General features: G+C 36.8%; 4 protein-coding genes across 4 annotated transcripts; 3 read left to right on the forward strand and 1 right to left on the reverse strand.

Annotated features, from left to right (window-relative positions):
- Positions 1-2,225: 2,225 nt before the first annotated feature.
- Positions 2,226-3,255, forward strand: Cbr-gsp-4 (the record flags this gene model as incomplete). Its single annotated transcript, XM_045242739.1, has 3 exons — positions 2,226-2,368; positions 2,612-3,128; positions 3,187-3,255. The coding sequence occupies 3 exons, from the start codon at positions 2,226-2,228 to the stop codon at positions 3,253-3,255; spliced, it is 729 nt and encodes a 242-aa protein (XP_045097158.1).
- Positions 3,256-4,042: 787 nt separating this feature from the next.
- On the reverse strand, positions 4,043-4,622 carry CBG20875 (the record flags this gene model as incomplete). Its single annotated transcript, XM_002631636.1, has 2 exons — positions 4,043-4,430; positions 4,477-4,622. 2 exons carry the CDS (start codon positions 4,620-4,622, stop codon positions 4,043-4,045), a joined length of 534 nt encoding a protein of 177 aa, XP_002631682.1.
- A 1,556-nt stretch (positions 4,623-6,178) lies between these two features.
- CBG20876 lies at positions 6,179-6,871 on the forward strand (the record flags this gene model as incomplete). Its single annotated transcript, XM_045242741.1, has 3 exons — positions 6,179-6,262; positions 6,530-6,751; positions 6,797-6,871. The coding sequence occupies 3 exons, from the start codon at positions 6,179-6,181 to the stop codon at positions 6,869-6,871; spliced, it is 381 nt and encodes a 126-aa protein (XP_045097159.1).
- A 1,754-nt stretch (positions 6,872-8,625) lies between these two features.
- On the forward strand, positions 8,626-9,562 carry CBG20877 (the record flags this gene model as incomplete). Its single annotated transcript, XM_002631638.1, has 2 exons — positions 8,626-8,831; positions 8,884-9,562. The coding sequence occupies 2 exons, from the start codon at positions 8,626-8,628 to the stop codon at positions 9,560-9,562; spliced, it is 885 nt and encodes a 294-aa protein (XP_002631684.1).
- Positions 9,563-10,191: the final 629 nt, after the last annotated feature.

The raw sequence follows: 10,191 nt of genomic DNA on the forward strand, positions 1-10,191 counted from the left end.
CTGTATTTTGAAAATGTGGGGGATTACTGTAGTTTGAAGATTTGAAGGGTTACTGTAGCTATAAAAACACTCTAGAAGACTACTGTAGTATGAGAATGTATTACTGTAGTTTCAAAGTTTAAATGATTACTGTAGTTTTAAAAATCTAAAGACCCAAAAAGCTCTGAAAAAAAAATCGAAAATCTCAAATTCAATGAAATTCGATAAGACAAGAATTCGATAAAAAAAGAAAAAAGAGATGTCAAAAGGTGTCAGAAAGCCAAATTTTTGATCTCGGAAGTCGGAAGGTGTGTTCCAGTAGATCCATTGCTGCCAGAAAGCTCAGCGCACGCTACCAATTGCTATTTCATTTTTTTTAAAATTTGATTTCGGTCATTTGGTAAAAGGGGGACGTTCAGTGATATACACCTAGCCATGAACCCCAAACAATGGCGACCCGAGGCCTTTTAGTACTTTTTTCACTTTAATGACGTCGATCAGTCTTCAAAAAAAAATAGCAATGAGTAGCGGACGCATAGCTTTCTGGCAGTCTGTAGCATCAACTCCTTTCAGCATCCGATGTCCTTCTTGCACGTTCGCTGCTGATCCCGGTGACCGTCGCCGAGTAGAGAAGCCAGTCGTCTTCATAGGATTGATCGAATTCCTTTCCATCCCCAGCTGCCCTGGAAGCTCGTCACAAATCGGACTCCTCATCGACTCCTCGGTCCGACTTCTTGTTGCTTTCTCCAGCTTATATAACACCTGTAGATGAGATCTAGAGATAAGATAAGAAAAGATATTATGAAAGTTGTCAGCACGCGGAATTTCTGATCCTTTTTTGAAATAAAAAAAAATCAAAACGAAAATAGTAGATTCGGGTTACTGTAGTATTTGACTAAATTCTCAAATCAAGAGCAGTGTCCTGAAAACATGAGAACCTAGATCAACAGCATTATCGGAATTTCTGAATTAGAAACATGAGAAAATAAGAAGACTCAAAATCTCAAAATCTACGAATTTCAGAATTTCAGAATTTCAGAATTTCAGAATTTCAGAATTTCAGAATTTCAGAATTTCAGAATTTCAGAATTTCAGAATTTCAGAATTTCAGAATTTCAGAATTTCAGAATTTCAGAATTTCAGAATTTCAGAATTTCAGAATTTCAGAATTTCAGAATTTCAGAATTTCAGAATTTCAGAATTTCAGAATTTCAGAATTTCAGAATTTCAGAATTTCAGAATCTCAGAATTTCAGAATATCAGAATTTCAGAATTTCAGTATCTAAGAATCTCAGAATCTAAGAATTTCAGAATCTCAGAATCTCAAAACTTCAGAATCTCAAAATCTCATAAACTTCAGAATCTCAGAATCTCAGAATCTCAGAATTTCAGAATCTCAGAATTTCAGAATATCAGAATTTCAGAATTTCAGTATCTAAGAATCTCAGAATCTAAGAATTTCAGAATTTCAGAATCTCAGAACTTCAGAATCTCAAAATCTCATAAACTTCAGAATCTCAGAATCTCAGAATCTCAGAATTTCAGAATTTCAGAATTTCAGAATTTCAGAACTTCAGAATTTCAGAATTTCAGAATATCAGAATTTCAGAATTTCAGAATTTCGGAATTTCAGAATTTCAGAATTTCTGAATCTCGGAATCTCGGAATTCCAGAATTTCAAAATCTCAGAATTTCAGAATTTCGAAATTTCAGATTCTCAGAATCTCATAATCTCAGAATCTCAGAGTTTTAGAATCTCAAAACCTGAAACCTCAGGATCTCAGAATCTCAGAAATTCAGGAATTTGGATTACTAGAATGGGAAATTAGAATTACTATAGATTTGGACTACTGTAGACTTCGACGTTTGGGTTACTGTACAATGTATTGGATTGCTGAAGAAGGAGAAATCTGGGTAACTGTAGAATAGGAATTTCAGGATGTCAGAATCTCGGAATCCTGGTTTAAACATTTTAGAAGGTTACTGTAGTTAAAAAAACACGGTGGAATAATACTGTATTTTTAACGTTTTCTCGATAACGTGAAATTGACACCAAGACACAGAAACACATTTTCTAAATGCCAACAAAAATACAATTAATCAGAAAAAAAAATGATAACAATTTTTATTGTTCTATTTGCGACCGTCTTCGGATCATCGCCAGTGAAGAAGCCTTCCAAAGGTATGTGGATTCAGAAGACTTTGACGCCTTCACAATTTCTAAATTTCAGAAAGAAGGAACAAAAATGACAGCGACAATCGATGTCGATAACTTGATGAGCCGTCTGCTCAACGTTGGAATGTCGGGTGGACGATTGACGACTTGTGTCAACGAACAGGAGCTTCAGACGTGTTGTACCGTTGCCAAATCGGTGTTCGCATCTCAGGCGTCGCTTCTGGAAGTTGAACCTCCGATCATTGTATGTGGAGATATTCATGGACAGTACTCGGATCTTCTTCGTATCTTTGATAAGAATGGCTTCCCACCAGATGCCAATTTTCTGTTCTTGGGAGATTATGTTGATCGTGGACGTCAGAATATTGAAACCATCTGTCTCATGTTCTGTTTCAAGATCAAGTGAGTTTCTGGATCTTGTAGAACTGAAGAATTTCCAATTTAATATCATTCCAGGTACCCAGAAAACTTCTTTATGCTCCGCGGAAACCACGAATGCCCAGCCATCAACCGTGTCTACGGATTCTACGAAGAATGCAACCGCCGTTACAAATCCACTCGTCTCTGGTCCCAATTCCAAGATTCCTTCAACTGGATGCCTCTTTGTGGTCTCATTGGATCCAGAATCCTTTGCATGCACGGTGGCCTCTCTCCTCATCTCCAATCTCTCGATCAACTCCGTCAACTGCCACGCCCACAGGATCCACCAAATCCATCGATCGGAATCGACTTGCTCTGGGCTGATCCGGATCAATGGGTGAAGGGATGGCAGGCGAATACACGTGGAGTTTCGTACGTCTTCGGACAGGATGTGGTCAGCGATCTGTGCATTAAGCTCGACTTGGATCTGGTTGCCCGTGCTCATCAGGTCGTTCAGGATGGCTATGAATTCTTTGCGTCCAAGAAGATGGTCACCATTTTTTCGGCTCCTCATTATTGTGGACAGTTTGATAATTCCGCTGCTACCATGAAGGTATTATTGGGTCTAAAAATCTTATTGGTTGTTAAATTATGACCTAATTTTGTTTCAGGTCGATGAGAATATGGTTTGCACATTCGTCATGTACAAGCCAACTCCGAAGGCTCTCCGCAAGGGATAATCAAACTTCAGTTGATCATATCAGAGCCTTCAATGTCGTACTTGAATAAAGCCTTTTTTCTCAATTTTTTAAGATTTGGTTACTACTGCAGTCTACATGTAGAATGTGTTGAATAACTGTTAAAAAAGGAGAAATTTGGATTACTGTAGAAAATGCCAGATTTTTATTAATGTACAATGTTTTGAATTACTGTATTGGAAAATTCGGATTACTGTAAAATGAGAGATTTGCATAACTGTAGATTGAGAACTTCAGATGACTGTAGAATAGGAAATTTGGATTACTGTAGTTCAGAAAATTTGAATTACTGTAGATTTCGATTACGGTAGAATGGGAAATTTCGTCTACTGCAGATTTGGACTACTGTAAACTGGTAGTTTTGAATCATTGTAATAAAGGGGAAAATTTTGGTTACTGTAAAAATGAGAAATTCTGATTACTGTAGAATAAAAAATTTGTTACTGTAGGATCGGAAAATTGGATTTAGGTGGAACGGGTTGGATTACTGTGATAAATTGGAAAGTGATAACTGTTAAATGGGAATTTTAAAATTTCAGAATTTCAACATTTCGGAATTTCAGAATTTCCGAAATGCAGAATTTCAGAAATTCAGAAATTCAGATATTCAGAAATTCAGAAATTCAGATTCAAAAATCTGTCAATCCATGTTAATCTGTAATCTGTAATTCAAAAGACACAAAAATTTCATATTCATTTTATTTCAAATACAATAAATTTTTTGAAAGTTCACGCATGGTACACGATTTTGGGTTAGTAGACATCCTTCCTATGCTCTTCTGCGAGGAGTTGCACTCTTCTTCTTCTGAATCTTCATCGACGATGGTCCGGCGCTTCTGCTACGGCTTCTGCTGCTATGCTCCACCGGGCGGCCACGTTTCTTGGCGACCACTTTCTTCTGACTCTTCTGATTCTTCACAGATTTTCTCGAGCGACGAGATCCCGAATTGGAACGAGAACTTGAAGAAGAGCGAGATCTAGAACGAGAGCGCGAACGAGAGCGCGAACGAGAAGAACGAGAAGAGCGACGAGAAGAGTGGGAACGTCCAGTACGACCATAGACAGATCCACGTGACGACGAACGATTGGTGGCTGAAGAACGGCCTGTTCCACTTCTCATCACAGAACGACGAGATTCAGAGCGTTGGGAACTGGCGCTGAAAAAATTCTACCGTAATCCAAGGCTTAATTTTTCTTTCTCACCTCACGGATCTGGCAGTGCGAAGTGACAACGAGCGTTGCGAAGATGCACGAGAGACACGACGGCTGGATGGACGAAGAGCAGTGACGGCTTTCTTGGCACTCGGAGTGAAACGCCCTTTTGAATCACGTTGTCTCAACGACTTCATCTTGGATCTTGTGAGGAGATTGCGAGTGTTGTTGACGAGAGGAAATTGATATTCGAGTTGGTTCTGAGGTGTCTGCGGGATTCTTCAGCTTTTATGTGGAATTTGGGAGCTGTGACCTCTGAGAATTAGGATTCGGGAGTAGGGTGGGGTACACGGGATTGTGGGATTTCGGCATCATTTGGTTACAGTAAGTCTCACGTGGAGATTTTCAAATTTCTTTTTTGGTTTCAAGCCAGTTTCTGACTTCAGCAAAAATTATTTTACAGTAATCCAAGTTTCCCATTCTACAGTAGTTCGAACTGAAATTCTGAAATTTCTGGAGCAATAAAAACTTCTCATTATACAGTAATCCGAATGGTTATATGTCTCCTTTTGATTTTTTGGACATAATACGTCATCATTGGTGGAAGTCTGACCAATTTTCCAGTGAATTCTATATGGTTCGAGACACAGATGGTGTCGTTTCCTCCATATCAGTAACACCCAATTCATTTAATTTTGGAGTTTGGAAAATGACGGAAACTGAACTTTTTGATAGAATGAGCAATGGAACATTGGAAGTGGAACCTCCTGAAAAGTGGAGCTCAATTTAATTTTTATTCTCATCTTTTCTTCTTAATGCAATGTTTTCTTTGTGATCTGAAATTGATACTGTTTATTTGATGTTCATTTCATAAACCCAAATCATAAACCACATACTCTTTCTTTTTAATTTCATTAAATTATTTTTTCGATTTCCAAACTGTAATTTTAAACCTGTCCCTATCGTTTTATAATAATTCTGAACAGAAACAATTTTCTGTTCGTCGTTTGATCCTTTGATATTTTTTTAAGAATCATCGATCATTTTCGCTTTCTCAGACTCCTGTCAGATTCCCAGCAAACTAAATGAGAACTCGATTTGCTTTAAGCAATAGTATAAAAACTCTTCTGGTAGGCAAAAAATCAGAAATGGCAAAGTTCCCATTCCTCATTCTCTGTTCTTCTCTCTTCTTCATTTATGGAGAGAGTTCTGTACCTCAATGGAATGTGAAGGTAGAGAAGTCAGAGGAAATGATTACATGTGGCGTTCTGGAATATGCGTCGTTCAAAGTAGACAGAATTCAGAAATTCGGAAATTTAGAATTTCAGAAAAAATTCAAAGAATTCGAAAACCCTGAAAATTTGGAGTTTCCATCCAAGTTTCAAAATTTAGGAGTTTTTAAGACCTCTTTTTTTCTTCCGAATCTCCGAATCTAGCTTTTCAAATTTTCGAATATTCAGAATTCTGAACTTTCAAGTGCCTAGCATTCCAAAACAATATTGCTGGGTTTCCGTATTTCTGACTTTCTGAAATTTCGAAATTCAGAACTTTTTAACTTTGAGTTTTGAGATTTCCGAAACAAAAATTTACAATTTTCTATTCATTTTTTGATCTTTTGATATTTCCTCAAGAATCGTCGATCATTTTCGCTTTCTCAGACTCCTGTCAGATTCCCAGCAAACCGTATGAGAACTCGATTTGCTTCAAGCAATAGTATAAAAACCCCCTTCTGGTAGGCAAAAAAAAATCAGAAATGGCAAAGTTCATATTCCTCATTCTCTGTTCTTCTCTCTTCTTCATTTATGCAGAGAGTTCTCTATCTCAATGGAACGTGAAGGTAAATAGCGTATTTTCTCTAATAGAAGCCCACCCAATCCACCAACTTTGAGCTCCATCATCTCAGTTCCTGGAAAAGATATCAAAACTTTATCAACTAATTAATACTTAATCATAAAATCACCAATATTTTATCTTTTTGCAATTTTTTGATATCTCTCACAGGAATCGAGACAATTGAGCTCAAAGTTGACGGTTGGAGTAGGCTTCTATTAGAGAAAATAGAGAGAGAGAGATATTCATTGGGAGATATTCATTGAAATTTTAGGAAGGAGAAGAGGTCCCAATTGAATTTGAAGGTGCAAAGAAAATCAAGAGATCCGTTTCATCTGGAGATCAAATATTCTATTTCGATGGACCAAACAAGGGAAAAATGGTAGACGAAAACGGAAAAGTGGTCGATTCCTCCAACTTTAAAATTTCGAACGGAACACTTGTCATCAAAAAGTTCTCGAAGGCTGATGAAGGATCGTATAGCGAAGAGCCAAATGTTCGTATCAGAACTTATTCATAAATGTTTTTAAGTCATTTTCAGATGATCATGACAAAAACCGAACACGGATTCAGCGGCGTTCCAGGAGAAACTCTTGTCATTAATATTGAACCATAAACTGAGTTTGATATAAGGATGAAGTTTATCATTGCAATATTTGTAAACCATTTACAATTTTATAGAAAGAATTTGCTTTAGTTCGCTAGAGAAAAGGATTGACGTTCGTTCCGATACCTGAATGAAAAATATCGTATTGAATGAAAATCTGATAACAATGACAGTAGCTCGAATAGATTTCAGACTTCTGAAGGCGTGACAGTGCTGAATATAATGGGAGAATTTTGGAAAGAAGGGGCAGTGGTGAAGAAGAATTCAAAGAAACCAGAGGAAGTCAGAACATATTTCATTCCAGAAGAGGCATCGTTCAAAGTGGACATGGAGGAAAAATCGATAAAGATTGTTTGGAAATGGCTAGAAGTCGGTTTAATATAATATAATTGAACTGAAATTAATTCATCAGAACTGAATAATGTCATTTTATTATTCTAATTGAATTATTTTCTCTGACCAGGCTTCGAAAAGTCTGATCCTTCGACCTGAAGAATTTTTCGAAAGGCTAACAGTAGAAACTACAGTACCATAAATCTTTCTCGGATTTTTCCCAGACTCACACTTCGACGGAGATCAACTACTCCTCTACTATGATAACTGGCAGTCAAGTGTGAAGGGACCGCTATGCTCGAAAAAATTAACTTATTGCAGGAATGTACAGACTGATATAGCTTACTTTGCTCTCAATTTTCGATGCTTCTCAATTAGGAAAATTTGATGAACGAGCTTGATAACCGGAACTAACTAGTCGTAACTATGGTTCCTCTTGGGAAAAAAACACGGCACTGGTAGGATAGACGGAGTTAACTGTAACAAAGAATCCGGATGGGAAGTGGGATATTATGTGAAGACAAGGTGAAGAAGTTCATCAACTTAGTTCTGGTACCATCAAGAAGACTCCGCCGACTGTAGACTACGGTCCAATCCAACTCATTTTCATTCATTCAGTCAGTTATATCTCGCAGAATATCAATAATCCTACTACATTTATTTCTTAGGGTGTTGTAGTACTTTTATTCCCGCTCCCTTGTCTTATTATATTTATGCTCCCCTTCTTTTCCTAGCTATAGGTTAGAAGATTTGTAAATTTTGAAGTTCAAATTTCTATCTAATTAATTTTCAACTGAATTTTTCAGCTTGCTTTTCATTATCATTTGGTTTTCCAGACTTGTGTTACCCTTAAATATTTATTGGCAAGCTGAAGCAATTCATCTCATATGCTCTAATAAAAGCTCATCCTAAAAGTGAATTTCGAGCTTAACTATCTCGGTTCTTGTGAAAGATATCAAAATTTTGTCGACTGATAAAATGTTGCTGATATGATGATGAACAATTTACCAGTTGACACATTTTTAATATTATTTGAAAGAACCGAGATAATTGAGCTCAAAGTTAACGGTTAGAGCTTCAACTATAGCGAATACGTTATGTGATTCTCGTAACTTCCTAGAGTTTGAATTTCAATTTAGGAAATTATTGAATCTTGTTTGTTTACAATTTCAGTGTTTGCTCTGTTCTGGATTACTGTAACTTTCCACATTCTTCTCCCCACACCATTTCTTTGAAAAAACCTTCTTCACCTTGTCAAGTCACACTTCATTCCCACTTCCGTCTATCCCACCAATATCTGTTAACTTCCCAGGAAGAACTTGTAAGGTTATATAATTAGTTCCGGTTGTTTATTTATTCATTCTGCTCAAACACCGTTCAGTTCTGTACATTTCCAAAATATTCATTGATTGTCTTTCAGATTCCAAAAAATGGACAGCATCGAGAGTTCATCAGGTATTAAGCTCAGTTTGGCCGATCCGACTACTTGGAAAAAGTTCTATCCAAATACCGAAATGATTGTTACAAGGAGAAAGGGTCGTGTGATCTTCCCTCATCTCAATTACAATTTGACTGGGTTAGAACCCAACGCTCACTACGAAGTATTCATTCATCTAGAACGTACTGATAATCTCAAGTGAGTTTTTTTTAATCGTCTTCTGCGGTTTGTCTATTCTAATCTTTACCAGATACAAGTTTGAAGCTGGGAAATGGAAAGAATCCGGGATAGGTGGTAAAATAGTTCCAATCGATTATAAGCAACATCCCGATGGAGCACGTCAAGGATCCCATTGGATGAATGAGACAATATCGTTTAAGAATCTCAAAATAACGAACGATATCAAGAATACTGATAAGCAGCTGATTTTGGTGCAGAGCATGCACAAGTTCCTTCCAGTGATCACTATCAAAAAAGTTGATGATCAGATGGGAGAAGAGTTCAGATTGACTATCACAGAATTCTATGCTGTTACAGCTTATCAATGCGAAGCAATGAGTCAATTGAAAGTTAGCCACAACAAATATGCATCAGGACACAAGGGCAATGGCAGAAAGAGAAATTCATTCGATCTAGATGAAATGTCACCAGATGCTAAAAGAAGATCTTTGTCGTCTTCCTCATCGAGCCCATCCTCTGCCACACCACCATCTCCATGGAATCAGCCTGCTAATCAAGTTGCCCCATTCGATCAGTTTCAAAACAATGCTTATCCGATTCAGCGTCAGCACCAACAAGTGTTCGATTTTGCCGGGAACAATCCATTCTCTCAATACTATCAAGAATGGCAATGGTATCAAATGATGACTCCATTCAACAGTGGGAATGCCGAGAACACTGCTCCAAACGGATATACTGCACTTGGCTGATTGTTTTTCTAATTCGGAAATCGAATTGAAATATAAAATCAAATTGAAATATAACTCCAAATCGAATATTTATCTGTTTTGGCTCTTTTAGCTTGAAAAACCTGTATTACTGTTTTCTAATGTGTTCCCCGTTTCCCTGGTTCCTTTCCTGATTTCCGCACATCCATTTTCCTTTTTGACATCGCACGCTCTCCTACAGAAAAATTCCGAACTGCAAATTAATTTTTGATCTACAGAAAAACGTTTGGCGCGATCACAATTGCAGGTCTAAAACCATAATTTCAGAATTTTTTATCTGATTTTGTGGAGATTCAAGATGATTCAAATGATTCTTAAAAAATTAATTAGTGGTTATAGATTCATTAATTAGTGGTTATAGATTCGGTCGTTTTCCGGAAGAAAAAAAATGTCAAAAATGGTCATTTTGAAAGTTTTTTACAGAAAAAATCTATCTCCTCTTTCAGTTTTTGACATTTCTTGGAGTTATATAGCTCAAAAAAACCGCAATTATTTTCTCTACATTTTCTATGGACGAATTTTTAATTCGTCTGATAAAACTTTTTTATAATCAAAAAACAACGCAAAAATGCTATTTTGTGCAATTTCATGAGGTTTTTGAATTATAAAAA

This window comes from Caenorhabditis briggsae (assembly GCF_000004555.2).
Source record: "Caenorhabditis briggsae complete genome, chrII, whole genome shotgun sequence".
NCBI classification, from domain to species: Eukaryota; Metazoa; Nematoda; class Chromadorea; order Rhabditida; family Rhabditidae; genus Caenorhabditis; species Caenorhabditis briggsae.